A 17,174-nucleotide genomic window follows, 5' to 3' on the forward strand; every position below is an offset into this window, starting at 1 on the left:
GGCTTCCCAAAGCTTTTGCCATCCTCCGCGCCATCACGGTTCTGCTTTCTCTCACGACCCGACACGTTGCCTGCTGACCTCTCCCTACCAGACTCTGCAGGAGACAACTATCGTCCAAGCGACCGAGTAAGTGCTCATGTTTCTTCTTTCTGTTTCCGCCTCCGGGCGCAGGTCAGGTGAACGGCGAGGCTGTTGCAGTGCTGGATGGGTCTCTGTAAGCGTGGGCGATGGTGAGGGGACCGGTGTTAGCTACCTATGAGCCCCTCCAAGGCAGCCAGCACCCTTGGTTTCCTCGCTCATTGCTCACGCCTGGGTGGTGGTCCGTCACGTGACTGTCGCTGCCGGCAACTGCCGCCCGGGCGGATTGTCGTTGCCCAAGCTCCGAGCTGCTTGCCCTCACCCGCTCGCGCAACCTCTCCTCAACCCCATCACCCACGCGAGCCCGCACCTGCTCGCCATCGCCGAACCTCCCAGAACCTCTTCGTCGCCTCGACACATTGCGTGTACTTTGCAATCATGTCGTACGAAACTGACAACTATGACCAGCGCGACCGCTCTCCCCGTCGACGATCTCGCTCACCGCGACGCTCCAGACGCTCCTACTCGCCCCGTAGCCGCTCACGCAGTCGCGAGGACTACCGCCGCACTGAACGCCGCTCGCGCTCCCCCCAAAGTGGTGCGCAAGGTGCAGGAGGCTACCAATCGTACGGTGCTGGCCGAGGAGCTTCATCGCGACCTGTCGAGAACAAGGGTGAAATGATGCAGAGTATTAGGGATTCTTCGCAACAAGATCGCCGTGTCTACGTCGGCAACCTGTCCTACGATGTCAAGTGGCACCACCTGAAGGACTTCATGCGCCAAGGTACGGCACGCGCTGCGCCGCGTCAAGAGCTGGGCTAATGCGGAAATAGCTGGCGAGGTCCTCTTCGCAGACGTCTTGCTGCTGCCGAACGGAATGTCAAAGGTAAAGGATGATGGCTTGTCTTGATCGTGAGAAGGATGGAGGTTGACTGGCTTTTGCTTGGGTGTAGGGCTGTGGCATCGTGGAATATGCCACTCGGGAGCAGGCGCAGAACGCTGTTGCATCGCTCAGCAACCAGAACCTCATGGGCCGACTCGTATACGTTCGCGAAGACCGAGAGGCCGAGCCTCGATTCAGCGCCCCCGGCGGCGGACGCGGTGACTTTGGCGGCGGAATGCCTCGCGGCGGCGGCTTTGGAGGTGGCTTCGGCGGCAACCCTGCTGCCGGAGGTGGTGCAGGACGACAGGTCTATGTCGCCAACGTTCGTACCCTTTTCTCTTCTTTGCTTACCTCGATAGCGTGTACTGACCCAGTTCTAGCTTCCTTACAACGTCGGCTGGCAGGATCTGAAGGACCTCTTCCGCCAGGCTGCTAACAACGGCCAAGTCCTCCGCGCTGACGTCCACATCGCCCCCGATGGCCGTCCCAAGGGCTCCGGTGTTGTTGCTTTCGAGACTCCCGAGGATGCTCGCAACGCCATTACCCAATTCAACGGCTACGATTGGCAAGGTCGCAACCTAGAGGTCCGTGAAGACCGCTTCGCTGGCGCTCCTGGTGGCTTTGGTGGTCGCGGTGGTGGATTCGGCGGACGCGGTGCCTTTGGCGGAGGCTTTGGCGGCCGTGGAGGCTTCGGTGGCCGTGGCGGATTTGGTGGTGGCTTTGGAGGCCGTGGAGGCTACGCTGGTGGAGGTGGCTTCGGTGGTCCCCCTGGTGGCCCTGCTTTCGACCCCAACGCTGCTCCTGCCGCACCCAACCCATTCACAGACTACGCTACTGCAGGCGGAGAGCCCAGCAACACCATCTACGTTCGCAACCTCCCCTGGTCGACTAGTAACGAGGATCTTGTCGAGCTCTTCACCACGATTGGCAAGGTCGAGCGTGCCGAGATTCAGTATGAGCCCAACGGTCGCTCTCGCGGAACCGGTGTCGTTGAGTTCGCCCAGGCTGGAGATGCCGAGACATCTATCGGTAAGTTTGTTCATGCACCTTGAGTCCTGTCACTAACAATACGTAGCCAAGTTCACTGGATACCAGTACGGTGGCAGGCCATTGGGTCTCGCCTACGTCAAGTACACCAACATGGGCAACGGCGGCGATGCCATGGAGGGTACCGAGAACACTGGTGGTTTGACCCAGGATCAGATCATGTAAAGTGATCCTTGCTTTGCGGTATTTCTTCGACGCGCAAGCATCAGATGCTGATGCATACGGGTTCCCATCTGCTCTGGTTATGAGCATTGTCATGTTAGGAACACCTTTTTCTCTCTCATTTCACATGTATACACATGACGGAGCTTTGGAGAGATTGTGTTACGGGTCTTGATCACGGGCATGTCTGTAGTGGACCAAAATTTCCTTGTCGACAAAAGGGCTAGCTTTCGAAATGTAATGAGGAGATCGAATAGTAACCTAGCGGTTTCAAGCTCTTCTTTGTCATGGTCTATACGTATTCGTGATGTCTGATATGATGTGTTATTGCTGCAGCAGTTTCATCATCCACTCGTAGACAGCCCATTGCACAGCATTCACGACGAATGCCCGAATGCTACATATGCCCAAGCCGCGGAAGAAGACGCCCGCACCTTCTGTCTTGTACGCATGCCTGGCAACCTCGATAGCGCTCAATCGTGCTCTGGGTGTCTCTGACCCTAGCAGCGCACTTCCCTCCCCATCCCGCATCGGCGCATGTAGTATCTGCGTCTGCACCCTCGTCTTGATAACATCCAGCGGAAATATCGACGCCCATGTTATGACTCCAGCAAGGCCACCACATAACAGCACTTTCATGGCTGTTTCGCGATCGGAGTCATCTGGCGAGGACCAGGCCTGTTTCGAGAGTTCGTAGGACCAGAAGCTGCGTGTGCGGTCAGCCAACGTCCTCCAACAACAAACAGACAGGCAACTCACTAAAACCCATACCCCACCGCATCCCTCACACTGGTAATCCCACCTCCATAGTACAAACCCCTGATCCCCTCTGCCTTCCAAACATCTCTCGCGACACTCCAACTAGTTGTCGTCGCGTTGGTCGCTACCTGCGCGCGGCACTTTACGAGTTCGGTCGGTGCGCTGACGATGAAAGACGCGAGACCGCCTGTAGCGCCTGCTAGGAAGACTTTCGAGTAGTTTGTAGGCGATGCAGGAGAATCGTGGAGGAGGGTGAGGGTGCGGTTGTAGGTCATGAATAAGAGAGCGTTGAGGGCGCCGTAGGTTAGGATGGGTGCTGTTGCGCCTGTACTGGAGGAGTTGAGTCAGTCAATCGTATCCCACTTTCATTTATACTGTTTCGAGTGTCTATTTGCTTGCTCACCTCTTACGAGTGTCCCCGCATTCTCAAATTGCCCTTTGAATCCCCGTGGTGTTGCTACCGTCGCGCCCGTAGTAGCTGGAGATGTAGCTTCGACATTGTGCGTTGAGGGACCGGCTTGGAGACGCGTTTTTATCAGGTCGAGGGGGTTGCCGATTATTATTCCTGCTGCGCCGGACACGTAGCCTGCCCAGAAATCTGCAGACATGGCTTTTTGGGAAGGGAGAAGCGTTTGGAGAGGGGGAGGGGGTGAAGGGAGGGGTACTTGGGGAACGGTTGCTGGAGATACATGCTGCGGGTTGTGGGGCAGGGGACGCGAGGGTTGTGCCGAGGCTCAATGGAGTGTTTGTAAATGTTGAATGTGAGGATGCTGATCGTACATATTGGAGATGAGCATGATAGTCGGTATCAGGAAACGACGGCTATGTTGCAGTTCACTATCGTCTCGGTAGGTATGTTCACTGTATTGTTCGTCGCACGTATTGTCATATAGGCGTCAGATCTTACGGCAAGATCACAGGCTAAGTAAATCGAGACCTTGTCCAAAGTCCATGTGAACATGTAGCTAGAAGCTAGACTAGAAGCACCCTGCAGCGAAACATGCCAGACCATGTTTACTTGTGCGACGATCCAGCTCGTCTCGTTCGGGACGCTTGACGCTGTCGGACCACCGACAGTATCTCGAACAAGCACTGCGTGTGCAGTATCGGGCTGCGATGCTGCAATTTTCAGAGAATCTAGCTGGACGTAAAGACTGGCTTGAAGCCCAGTCGAGGTTGGCGCAGAGAAGACCCAATGGCATGCATCTCGTGTGTGTCATTCGCCACCGCGTTGGCCTCGCGACCCGACCCGAATGAATCATGGAGCACTGACCATATGAGGCTGAGACACGCCTGACTACCTGCCGATCTCCCTCACCCCGCCGCCACCCAGAATCACTCACTCACTTACATTTACCCTCGCGCAAGCTCATTCTTTGTCACTGCTCATTTCTTTCCTTTCACTCGTGTCTGTGGAACCCGACTCGGTCTGAAGACACTCTTTCCATTGAACCTGTCGCGATAGACCATGAGCGTGCGACTAAGACGATTGTTTCGAGATCAGTTACACGGTATGTTTGACACTTATTGCGGTACAGGCGGCGCAGTATATATCCAGACTGTGAAGGCTGTTCAGGCTTCAATACGCGCGAGCTTGGCCTCGGGACCGCTTACCATGGTTCATCGTTCACCTTACTGACGACTCCAGTGTCTTCTACGCATTAGCACCAATTCCTTACGACAAGTATACACCAGGTCAATACGCCGATTCGCAAGCCTACAACGATCAAATGCCTTCACGACCGCTCGACTCCGGCTGGGACTTCAGCACCGCCATCGGCCTGATAGATTCGGGCACCCAAGAGATTAGCTCCCCTCCGCTTCGGTCGGTGGCGACACCTCAGGCTTCTACACTGAAAGATGGAGGAATACGTCTCGGCAGCTTTTCGAAGCTGTTCGAAAACCTCGGGTTCGCCGATGACACCTCCGCGCCGTTGCCGCCACTCGATCCTGAGTCCGAACTCAGCAATTCCGACGACGCTTTATTACCCTCCCCTGTCCTCGGATCGACCAAGACACCTGCCAAACTTAACGAGAGCTCAGACGAGCAGGGAATAGACAACGCAGGTCTGACTAAGACCCAACGGAAGAAGGCTCGCAGACGCGCCGAGAAGGAGCTCGAAGAGGAGCGGTGCCGTCACCAAGCTGTTCAGGACACCTTGGCCCAGCTCGCGGAAGAACGCGAGCAGAGGAAGCAACAGGCACAGCAGGCGTTACTGCGGAAACAACTAGATGAAATCGCCAGCATAACTGCCAAGGATGTCAAGGTGGCGGAAATGCCAACCAAGCCGTCCCGAGCACATTCACGATCCAACGTGGGCGCTAAGATCAGGCCTGCGACACCTACCGCAGTACTTGCACAGGACACAACCGAGGCTGCTCAGACACAACAGAAGCAGCCCAGGACACCCAAGGCCCGCCCCAGCATACTGAAGCGGCCTTCCGCGGCACAGCCTGTGACTCCTCAGCCTCCTCAAGAAGTCCCCGTAGTCGTTCCCTCTACTGCACCGGCCCCGACTCAGACCCAAAATATAACATTCGATGCACTCGCACCTGCCCCGTCTCAGGACCTTCTACTCGAACCTCAGCAAGCGCCTCGTGCCACCACACCGGTACACCATGGACTTGTTCCCCGAACTGTTCGACCGGTCACCGTACCAAGAACCTGTTCTCAACCAGCCGTCGTTCAACAACCACCCACTACCCCAACGCCGCAACGTAAGTCGTTTAGCGGACAGCGCCCAGCTCTTACGATTAGATCACAGGTAGAGCGTCATTATCACTTGTTTAACAAGTTGATGGAGACTTTCCCTGATGATCGAAAGTGGCTGGTGGCCCCTATGCAAATGCTTAACGAGCGCAACTCAGCGCATGGATTGCATGTCTTTGTCGATGCCTCCAACATCATGATAGGCCTCAAAGACATGCTCCGCTACCACGGCCTGCACCACAACGCATACGACATGTCCTTTGACAGTTTAGCGCTACTGATGGAGCGCCGCCGACCGGTAGCAAAGCGCTTCTTCGCCGGCTCCCACCGCGAAGCCAACCCCCTCCCCCACGTAGCGAAACTCGTCGAGACATCCAAAGCCGTCGGCTACGACAGCGTCATGCAAGAGCAAGTCCTGATCGTACGCGAAGACTCTGAGAAGAAGAAATTCTTCAACGACGTCAAGAAGATGGGCTGGCACAAGGCTACTCAAATACGCTCTTCCGGCAGCGGTAGCGACTCTGAAACGGGTCCGTCTGCTGTCACTCCGAAGACCCCCTCGGCCCCGAAATGGGTCGAGCAGGGTGTCGACGAGATTCTTCACTTGAAGATGTGCCAGAGCATAATTGATACCGAAGTGCCTAGCACCATGGTTCTTGCGACGGGCGACGGTGCCGTGGCGGAGATGTCGGATGGGTTCCTCGCGCATGTGGAGCGCGCGTTGAAGAAGGGGTGGAAAGTTGAATTGATTAGTTGGGGTCAGCAGATCAATGGAGGGTATAGGAGGAGGCAGTTTAGGGCTAAGTGGGCGGAGCAGTTTACGATTATCGAACTCGATGAGTTCTTGGAGGATCTTATTGATACGCCGTAGGATGGTGGGTTTACGTGGTTGGATGTGTTGGTCAGGGATGCGTTGTTTGGGTGTTAGTTCGCATACGATATCAGGGATGAGCGAGCATGGCGTCGTTCGACATCGTTCTCGGTGGTATTCTTCTGGTTGTACATAGCTTCGGCTTTATTTTGTGGTGGTTCCTGTATTGCATTGCATTTTTCTGCGCGAAGGGCATTCAGCGTTGGCATTACATAGCATGGCTCAGCGTGTCTGATGATACGTAGGTCTTTACTCCATATAGAGAGGGAGACGAAACTCTATTTGCTCATCTTATCTATCCGATCCGAAGTCTTCATGCACGAGAACGTCTAGTTGCATAGCCAAGTGACATGATGAAAGGCTCAGCCTGGTGGCGCTGTTCAGCCACCGCCATATATGACTTTACATCACAGTGATCGACAGGTAAGCTGTGATGTCGCTCGATCAAACCTGTTTACTGGCCAAGGACCTCAGCTGTATCTGCCTTGCGCCACTAAAGCCGAACGGCATACCGCAATTGCTGTGTTGAAACAGGAAGGCTGAAAGCTCAAGGCTGAAGAGGACATAAAGCCCGGCGCTCTCACTCTCTCACTCCATCAATACTCATTTCTACAACCACACTTTCGGGTATCAAGCTTGAAACAGTATACGACATACGCGACATGCCTCGTGACCCGACCTACCACGATGTGGAGAAGATGAGACGCCATGCTCTCAAGCCGTACGACAGACACGCCAGCGACAATCAAGTGGTCTTTAGCGATGACGACAATAGTGACGTTGAAGCAGCTGGCGACGACGACGGATCTGGCGGCGATAATGATGCCGGCAGTGCTAAGGTTTCCAGCGGAGATGAAGAGGCTACCTAGGTAGCAGCGCTAAGAGTTCTAGCGACGACAACGAAGATGCCACCAACAATGAATATGACAACGAGGGTGAAGAAGCCAACAGTGATCAAGACTCTGACAGCGAAGAGGATGTGAGCGACGTTGAAGATGCCATCGACGACGATGACGAAGACGACGACGAAGAAGTCGACTATGATGAAGGGGAAGACACGGAAAAGCCCACCAACATCTTCAACCCAAGTGGCTCCAGCGTAAACTGCACCGACATGGGCGAATCCTACGCCTCAGGACTTCCCAACGAATACAGTCCGCCCCCTATCGACTCTGGAGGCAGGGACCTGGACGAATGGAAGGAGCGTCTTGAAGAAAATGGCTTCAAGGTATCCGACAATCCACCCGACGAAAAATACCTCAGCGGCCCTCGCGAAGCTGCCGTTGCATACCGCCATGCTGGTGGCGGTGGGCACGTCGTTGCGATGGATGATGGTTACAATGATGCGACGTATACATACTCTGATCATCAGGGTCGTGTCGATGAGGATGTCACGGAGGAAGTGAATAAAGCAAGGCGCGAGGACCGCATTGCAGGCTACATCACGAGGCCGGACCTTGACGATCACGAGAGGGAACAGCAGCAGGAGGATGACTATGAGGATGACGAGGAAGAAGAGGAAGGAGATGAGGACTATGGTGATGATGGAGATTATGAAATGGACAATGGGTGGAACAAATACCGGTGATACTGCGATGTACTCCAAATTGATACTCGTAGCACTCACTCGTCTACCTTGAAGTTGCCATCACATTGCCAAACCCTCGTCGACTCATGATCCCCCCTCCACAACACTGTACCTGACGATCCCATCCGCAACCGCACACATTCAGTGGAGCATCCCCTGAGATCCTCCCTCCCCTACTCCTCCCACCGCATCCGCGCTCCGACTCTTCCGAGATCATCCACCACAGATCATCGCGACAACCCTTCACCGTCCGCCGGTCTGCCGAACGGCAGCACGACGGTCTCGGCAAAAGTAGTCAGCAAATGGCAATTACCCGACTCCCGCTTTTGCAGCAGGGACGACGGCGGCGGAGCGACGGTTTGACCGCGCTCGGACCTTCTTGCGGTGCGCGAGACATGCGCACAGAAACGGGGGAGAGAGAGGCTGGGATACGCGGGATACGAAAACGAGACTACTAGGTTGTTGCGCGACATTTTCGCGTTCGCGTAGCACGATTGTACCTGAATTTTGCTTTAGTGAAACAACGGGGCATGCTGTGCTTCTTTTCTTTTCTGCGATGTGGATGCAGGACAGCAAACGGGCGGAGAAAGGGACGGGCAGCGGATGCGGGTGGGTTTTGTTTGTTTGGGCAGCATGTTTGTTGGGGGAGTGACAGTGACAGCGAGTCAAGGCATGGACATGGTAATGTTAGTGTTGAAAGGGATGTACATGGCATTTGTTGGAGAAGGGTGTCAGAGTCAGGGCAAAAGGAGGAGGGAAATTGTGATGGTCGCGATGTCGAATCTCGACTCTTCTTTTGTGATTTAGCCTACAAATCGAGGGCAGTCTGCGTGATCGAGTTTTTTATTGAATTGAGTTTTTCTTTGGCTGTGACTCGGTAAAGAGATTGTTTGATTAGTTGGTGAAGTTAGTCTAGTTTAGCGACGGCGAATGTCGTGACAGGAAAGCGCGGTGGAGGTTATGTTCGTCCGAGCCTCCGCCTGACATGTCCGAGAGAGCGAGACCGAGATGGCCATCGGCGATTGGGCAGTGGGTGGATCGGATAGGAAAAAAGAAATTGCGCATCGGGCGTGAGAAAAGCACAGGGTTGCGGGTGGAACCATGGCAGTGGAAAAACGGGTGAGGATGTGTCTACGCCAAGAGGGCGAGGACTGCACGGGTTGCGGATCTTGCGAGGTGCCGAGGGCGCCTATTCAGACGTCGCGACGAACGGTAAGGAAAGGCGCGGGTACAGTCAGCGGTGGCTTTTTTGGTGCGGTGAGAGTTGTGTCGGGGCGTGATTGGTAAGTAGCGTGCAAGAGGTGAGAAAGTTTGGGCAATGCAGTGGAGGGCAGGGCATGTTTCGTGTGTCTTTGAGGCTGGGGTGGGTGGCCGCACGCCTTGTGAGACAACGCCGACAGCGAACGAGGCTGACCAGCACATGCCCGTATCTCGTACAGGCGACGGACCGGGATGCGGAAGTCGATGGAAGACGATTTGGCATGCGTTGGTTGCCATGGCTTGACGGCACGATGCGGTCACCTGTATGTTGATGTCATGACAGGCTAACCAAGGGTCTAACGCACCGCTGCATCACTCTGGCATGGCGCATCACTCTGGCGCCAGGCCAGCAGCAGTTTTGCTAGACGGGCCCCTAGTGTCTAGCATTATAGTATAGTATTAGGCATTAGAATTACACTAATTAATTTATTTACTTTTAAAGTATCTTTACTACTATTATAAACTAATTATTTTTTATTATAAAAAAGTATTCTTTATCTTTATAGCTTTAGTTATAATCTTAGTAAAATTTTCTTTATAGTATTATTATATAGCTTTTAGCTAAAGTTACTTAGTACTTTTAGTTAGAAGTTAATTAAAAAAATTATTATATTATTACTAATAGTAATAATTATAAAGTTATAAAAGTAAGTAAAAGCTTTATATTTCTACTTTATAAAAATATAAACTTCTACTAAAGTAGTTACTATAAAATATATTAAAAAAAACTAAGTTTTAGCTTACTTATAAATTAAAGCTTTTATTTTTTATTAGTATTTTCTCTAATTAAGTAAGCTAGTTTTATAATAAGTAGTAATATACTTAAGTATTTTATTTTATAACTAAACTAAGTTTTAAAATAAAGTAGCTAATATATATTTTTATATATAAGGCTAGTTAGATTATTAGTAAGTATATAAATTAGCTATATATTTTTTATAATAAAGATAATATTTAAAGTATAGTAAAGAAATTTAAGCGCTACTTATATAAAAATTTATACTACTTAAAAATAGGTAACTATAGTATTATAGAATTTATACTTATAGTATAGCTGCTTTTACTACTACACTAAATACACCTATTAAATTATAAGTTAAATAACCTAAATTAGACACCTAGTTGCTAGACGGGACCCGTACCAAGATGACAAAGCCATGCGTGAGTGCGACGGACAACGTGATAAGGACATCTACGGGTGTGCTGCAAGGGTCACATGCCTGCAGATGCAGATGCAGAGGCCCTGGGAACGTTATCAGTGCCACGGTTGGGGTCGCACGCTACCATGAGAGCCCACGGTGAAAGAGAAAGCGTCAACCACGGGCACTCGCATTCTTTGCCAACGCGGTCGAAACAATGATGCGAATCCTGGCGGCCGTCACAGCGTCCTGGTGTAAACGAAATTGAGCGCCCTCGCAGACTAGCCGGGTCCGTCGTAGCCGCTCACGTCGCGGACCTAATTTGACCCCCCGGCAGCGCGCTGTGCAAGCCTCAGCCATCCGGAGCTTCCAGTGTCCACTAAGTCACGGCTGCCTTTCATAATCCCTAGTCCGCCCTCTTCCGCCTTCTTTCCCTCTTGTCCGCTCGCCCACCTCCTGCACGCCGTACCACTTCGACGTGCTTTCACCCGCCTCTGGTCGCGTGTCTGCTGTTGCACCTACCTGGAACTGCGCCACACAGACAACCCCCGAGCGACCGAGCCCTGAACCGCCATTCCTCCAGCGCCATCCTCAGCATGACGAACAAGAGCTACCTCGCATTCCTCGACAACAGCACCGCCGCCGACATGCTGTCGCGCACAAAGGTCCCGGGCCTCTCCGCCCTGCCCAGTCTTATCCCCCACCGCGTGCGCAGGAAGTGGAGGGCCACCAAGTCGCGCATACGCAGTCGCCAGGCGCCCACGTCATCCATCGCCGGCCTCGAGACGTCCTTCTCGCCCTCGGATACCCTGCGCTCCCTGCGCACCCATTCTTGGAGCATATACGATGCCCAGTATCTCTTCCTCGCCATCCTCGCCATCTTCTCCCTCTCCGTGAGCGAGGCGCCGGGGCCCTTTGCCAAGACATTCATAGCCACGCTGCTCATGACGGGCCTGTGTATGCCCATCACACGACAATTTCTCCTCCCATTGCTCCCTACTCTTACATGGCTATTCCTCTTCTCTAGCTGCAAGTGCGTAATCCACCTCCTCAAACGTGTGGCAAGATCCATACTAACATGCCCCAGATACATCTCCCCAGACTACCGCCCTGCCATCTGGGTCCGCGTCCTCCCCGCTCTCGAGAACATTCTCTACGGCGCCAACCTCAGCAACATCCTCTCCGCGCACAAGCACACAGTCCTGGACATCCTCGCCTGGTTGCCATACGGTGTCGTACACTATGTATCGCCTGTCATTGTCAGCGCATGCATGTTCATCTGGGCGCCTCCTGGCACCCTCCCAATCTGGGCGCGCGCTTTTGGTTACATGAACATCACAGCTGTTCTGATCCAGATGGTCTTCCCCTGCTCGCCCCCCTGGTACGAGAACACTTACGGATTGGCCCCCGCCAACTACAGCATCCCTGGTGACGCCGCGGGACTCAAGGCAATCGACAAGCTGACTGGCATTGATCTCTACACTTCGGGCTTCCACGCTTCGCCCTTGGTCTTTGGCGCCTTCCCCTCCTTGCACTCCGGATGGGCTACTCTCGAGACGCTGTTTATGGGACACGTCTTCCCCAAGCTCTTCCCCGTGTACGTTTTCTACACCATGTGGCTCTGGTGGTCGACCATGTACTTCTCCCACCACTACGCCATTGACCTGGTAGCTGGCAGTCTGCGTAAGTCTGAAATCTCTCCCTCACTGTTTTCTTCTGCTAACTTCCCCAGTTGCCGGTGTCTGCTACTTCTTCGGCCGCGCCAAGTTCCTCCCCCGCCCGCAATCCGACAAGGAGTTCCGCTGGGACTACGACTACGTCGAGATTGGCGACCCCATGGACGGTGCTGGCTACAGCATGCTCGACATCTACGAGGAATTCCCATCCCACGCCCACTCCGACTCCGACGACTGGGCTAGCGGCTCCTCTTCATCCTACTCCACCGGTGGCAGGAGTCCCATCGGCGCACGATCACCAACCGACGACTCTCAAAGCCTCTGGGAAGGCGAGACCATCGGATCTGACACGGAGCCCACCACCCTCCGCAAAGACTAAGACCTAGACCTACGACACATCTACATCTCTCTCGCCACAGACTTATACTCATCCCTACGTTTCGCACTATCACCTTACCTCCCCGGGTGACGGCCTCTAACGACCTATGCATTGGAGCGGAGTTTTTTCTTGTTTGCGAAGCATTTCAGCGATCCATTATCTACACCATGGATTTGACGGCATAGAATCACTAGCGTCGGCAGCAGCAGCAGTGACGCTGCAGCCCTGCATGCATCGGGGAACCACAACCATTCTTCTCGTGGGCATCCCTTGTAGCGCTATTACGCGCGGTTTATTGTACCCCTTTTTTGATACCCAAGTCGGTCGCTTACCTTTTGGACTTTCCACGACACAGTTGTGTCTGTGTGTTGTTGTATACATTCGCTTCAGCGCCCGGCCGCCACACTTTCCGCATTCTACTTTTTGAGCGGCTGGATGTCTGCACATAGGGGGTTTTGATGATGTTGTGGTATGAATGGCATGGACGGCAGATGCTATGTCCATGTTTGACTGGGAATAGGTGGTAATGATGGGCTCGGCTGGAGCCTACCACCGCAGAAAGAAAGGGACTATTATTATCTAGTGTAATGCTTAATGGAATGGAAACGGTTAATGAACCAACTATACTCGCCAGCACTTGCTGATGTCTGGCTGCACATCGATGATCGTCCTTGAGCAAGTCTTCCGTCCATGTGCGTGCTACGGCGGCAATTGCGGCCTCGTCGACATGTCTGGATGTCAGTTGTAAAGTCTTTTTTCTTTCTAGACGCAGGTGACCTCGAAACCACCTGTTGGTAGGATTACCATAGGTTTGGATTACAGACACTGTAAGTGGTTCGTTGCTCTGTGTCATCGCAGTACCATGGATCAGGCTTTGAGTCAGGAGTAATTGTTGCACCAACTATTCGGTCAACCAGATTTGCGCTCTTTTCTTTGCTTTCTAGATGTCATGTCACTGTGTTAGTCCAATATTGGTAAATCCCAGAAAGACTGCCTGTACACACTTTCCTACTAGTTCAAACTTCATTCATTCAGACATCTCACAACAACTCCCAAATTGTCGATAACACAGTCAGTCCGCTATCAAACCGTCCAACATGGATTACCTCGAACTAGACGACGCCGCTACGCAGGCTTTTGAGGAGCTGGGCGGCGACTTCGACCTACCACACATCCCATCGAAACCTTTTGGGTCTACGAATTCTCCTCCCACCTCACCACCGAAACGTCCCCGTCGCCGGGTAGAAGCATCTTATCTCTTCCGCCTTCAGCATCCTCTTTCTACACCTCGCGATGTAGCCAACGCTCTCGGCCTTTCTCGTGTACCACAACTTGAGAGCGGCGTTGGAGAAGACGGCGAAGCGGGGTTTTGTCGGCTGTCTCAATCATTAATTAACGCTCTTGATATTTGGATCGAGAAGCACTGTCCGAAACAGAGGTTTACAAAAATCCGCATTGGACTTGCGCATAAAGATAGTGGGGTGCTGCCATTGCTTGGTCGCGATCCAACACTTCCTCAATACCGGCCCAATAACCCAGCCAGGCCTATAGAACGACGTTCACCAGAATTCCCTATTCACTACTTATTCTACGGTACATTGGCGGATCCGGAACGGCTTGAACGACTGTTTGGTGTGCCTGCTGATGAGCTGCCGGCTTTGCGACCTACTATCTTGCTAGGTGGACGTATTAGGATTTGGGCGGGGAGGTATAAAGCCTTAGTCGATGAGCCGGGCTCTGTGGTGGCTGGGTTCGCGTTCTCTTGCGGGTCGGTTGATCAGGAAGAAGCACTGAGGGTTTATGAGGGCGATGCGTATGAGGTTGTTGCTGCGCGATTGATTGTGGATGGGAACGAGGTGGTTGGGAGGACGTTTCGGTTTGCGGGGTTTGATGATGAGTTGGGTGATTGATGTGGTGATATTCTTGTAGTTGTGCGACTGTGGCGTTTGTTCGTCTCTGGCGAAGTCCTTAGAAGATTCCTTTAACATGCTGACTGGCAGTGGCTTCAGATACGGTATCTGGGAAGACAATTGAACTCCCACATTCGAGCGGGTTTAATAAAGACTCCCGACGACGATGAGAATTCATTGTTGTCTCGGAGGCGTCTCATTTCGGGCTACTGCAGTATACTGGTTGTGGAAGGTCTCCAGTTCTGATCGTCCGAGTTGAATATCCTGTCCTCTCTGACATCCTGCCTCCTGCTTATCCGATTATCTTAAGGAGGGTCGCTGGTTTGTTATCGCTGCGTCGAGTTGATGCTGCTGAACTGTGCAAAACGCGGTGTAGCAACGCTGTACACATAATCGCAACGCAGTCGTATACGCCAGACACCTGTATTTCCATTACGACGCTGCGCACACGCTCTTTTGAATGCTTCTAGTGAATTCGCTAGCTCGGTGTGTGTGCTACTGTCTGTGAAAGAGCGTAGCTGACCAAAAAAGCGGTCAGATTGAACGGGGCCATCCTGGGTCTGGAAGTGCGACGGGGCTGAGACTTTGAGGTTTCATATGTATCAACAGGCTCTCAGTGCCGTGGATCTGATTCAATCTATGGAGATGCATGGCTGTCTCTGGCCGATGATTTGTACCTTTATGGCTTCCTGCGTTCAATGCTGTACCGAAGTCTGGATCCGACAACAAGCAATTTGCCGTGATGCCTTAGGTGTCACTTGGCTCACCGTTCAATGTGGGGTCCCATGCATTCTTGTACCATGGTTGAGCTTCACAAGGTTCGTAGAAGATGCACCTTGCCGGTATCGACAGTGCTAAGGAGGCGTGGTTGTCTGCGCAGTGATCAGCTAAAGTCGACTGAGACAGGGCACCCTTTGACCGAGTAATGCGCAACGCAGCATAACAAGCAGGTCTCTTTCCGCTGGCTATTGAAGATGCTTTCATTGTGTACAGAAACAACAAATGCGTCGACTTGCTCCTGTGATCAGAAGTCGTGACCGTCATAGCCATTAGGTGCACTCATTGTGTTATTCGAACCTACTCGCCAGGGCGCACCTGCCACCATGAGGTCAGCTGCTGCCTTCTTTCTGGCCATACATCATGTTCGTTGAATAAAAAGGCTGAACAAACGCTCCAAGCGCAAAACCGGTGTATATCCTGAGGTGCAGCATCATGCGACGAGTCGTAATCTTGAAGGTTAACGATCTTGTCGCTGCTCGTATGTTTGCCACGTGGTGCCATCCTTCGTATGCATGGAGCTGTCCTCTTCTAGGGGCTCGTCTTTATCGTTCCGGCCTTGACAGCTCACTTTCACCATGTGAAGATCGCAGTCGCGATGCTACTAAGGCTGGCGCAGCGAAGCATGCATGTGTTGTGATGGATTGGGCCCGAATTTGGCCCCTTGACCACAGGACGCATGGTGGCTTGGCTCCGGTAAGTTAGGCCCCCTTCTGATTGGCTCAAAAGCGCCTTGCCGTCTGCAGGAAGGCTGTGCTCTAGGTATATGACGGACCGTTTTCCAATGATTTTCACAGCCCCCTCGCAAATGTTCTCAATCTTCACGATACCGCTGATACCTAGGTATCCACGCGACAGGCGCTTAGAGCTTGTCGACGGAACCGCAGATGTATGTTGTCCAACATGCAGCTCTCTAGGGTACCTCACGCGCGATCACGACGAAACTCATCGTCGTAGCCTTATTGTTGTGTCTAATCGCTCCTTCGATGACTTTCGCACATCGGCCGTGCAGGGATGTTTCTTTTGTGATCTTGTTCTGCAGAGCTTTCTGCTCTTGCAATATGTAACTGCAGAGATGCGGGTTGAACTTCTACTTTACCCAGACTCACCGGCTGAGCTACACTCTTCAGGTGAACAAGGCTTTCATGAGATTGTGGAGATCTATCCATGTTCGAGTAAGTGTCTGTCCTCTGGAAGAACTTCTATGAAAGCTCGTCGCTAAGCAATCACTATGTAGCAAACACAATACCCAACTATCCAACAGTGGGCAACGATGTTCCAAGGGAATTGACTGTCGCAGCGTCAGTGAACTTTCTAAAGGAAAATTACTACACCTGCGTGACTGAGCATGTGGAGCAGTGTGGTCGGGGACCAAGCTGGCTCCCAAAACGAATCGTCGATATTTCCAGGAGCCGATACCGTGTGATCGAGCCACCTGCGGGTACGGAGGGAACATATGCTACTTTGTCGTATTCTTGGGGTAGTAGTGGATTTGCTATGACTACTTCAGGGAACTATGAAGAGATGACGCTTGGATTCGACCGAGACAGGCTTCCTTTAGCTTTCCAAGATGCGGCAGACATGGCACAAAGTCTTAGCATTTGCTATCTCTGGATTGATACTCTATGCATAGTACAAGATAGCCCTACAGATTGGGAAGAGCAAGCTGCAAGAATGGGCCAGATTTATGAAGGAGCTGCCATCACTATAGCAGCCTCTTTATCGACGGACCCGCACCACTCTTTGTTCCAGAGACGGAACCCAATATACGAAGAAATCGAACTGTTCAGCGAACTCAAAGGAGGTCCAATGGATGTGGTATTCAAAGCAAGGAGAAAGATTACTCGAGGTATACATGCCAAGACTGGACGGTCAAAAGACATCGATCCACTAGATACACGAGCATGGGGTCTGCAAGAGAAGATGCTCTCAACG

The 17,174-nt window shown here is 52.6% G+C and overlaps 5 protein-coding genes across 5 annotated transcripts; 4 read left to right on the forward strand and 1 right to left on the reverse strand.

Annotated features, from left to right (window-relative positions):
• Positions 1-516: 516 nt before the first annotated feature.
• J4E88_009047 (uncharacterized protein) lies at positions 517-2,173 on the forward strand (the record flags this gene model as incomplete). Its single annotated transcript, XM_049402652.1, has 5 exons — positions 517-862; positions 912-964; positions 1,032-1,283; positions 1,342-1,990; positions 2,037-2,173. 5 exons carry the CDS (start codon positions 517-519, stop codon positions 2,171-2,173), a joined length of 1,437 nt encoding a protein of 478 aa, XP_049251507.1.
• A 321-nt stretch (positions 2,174-2,494) lies between these two features.
• J4E88_009048 (uncharacterized protein) lies at positions 2,495-3,537 on the reverse strand (the record flags this gene model as incomplete). The annotated part of the gene is made up of 3 exons (XM_049402653.1): positions 2,495-2,876; positions 2,930-3,254; positions 3,333-3,537. 3 exons carry the CDS (start codon positions 3,535-3,537, stop codon positions 2,495-2,497), a joined length of 912 nt encoding a protein of 303 aa, XP_049251508.1.
• Positions 3,538-4,659: 1,122 nt separating this feature from the next.
• J4E88_009049 (uncharacterized protein) lies at positions 4,660-6,510 on the forward strand (the record flags this gene model as incomplete). Its single annotated transcript, XM_049402654.1, has 1 exon — positions 4,660-6,510. The coding sequence occupies one exon, from the start codon at positions 4,660-4,662 to the stop codon at positions 6,508-6,510; it is 1,851 nt and encodes a 616-aa protein (XP_049251509.1).
• Positions 6,511-7,332: 822 nt separating this feature from the next.
• J4E88_009050 (uncharacterized protein) lies at positions 7,333-8,098 on the forward strand (the record flags this gene model as incomplete). Its single annotated transcript, XM_049402655.1, has 2 exons — positions 7,333-7,341; positions 7,394-8,098. 2 exons carry the CDS (start codon positions 7,333-7,335, stop codon positions 8,096-8,098), a joined length of 714 nt encoding a protein of 237 aa, XP_049251510.1.
• A 2,995-nt stretch (positions 8,099-11,093) lies between these two features.
• J4E88_009051 (uncharacterized protein) lies at positions 11,094-12,552 on the forward strand (the record flags this gene model as incomplete). The annotated part of the gene is made up of 3 exons (XM_049402656.1): positions 11,094-11,530; positions 11,585-12,180; positions 12,230-12,552. The coding sequence occupies 3 exons, from the start codon at positions 11,094-11,096 to the stop codon at positions 12,550-12,552; spliced, it is 1,356 nt and encodes a 451-aa protein (XP_049251511.1).
• Positions 12,553-17,174: the final 4,622 nt, after the last annotated feature.

Source organism: Alternaria novae-zelandiae, assembly GCF_023758075.1.
Source record: "Alternaria novae-zelandiae strain BMP 2774 chromosome Unknown scaffold_22, whole genome shotgun sequence".
Taxonomy (NCBI): Eukaryota; Fungi; Ascomycota; class Dothideomycetes; order Pleosporales; family Pleosporaceae; genus Alternaria; species Alternaria novae-zelandiae.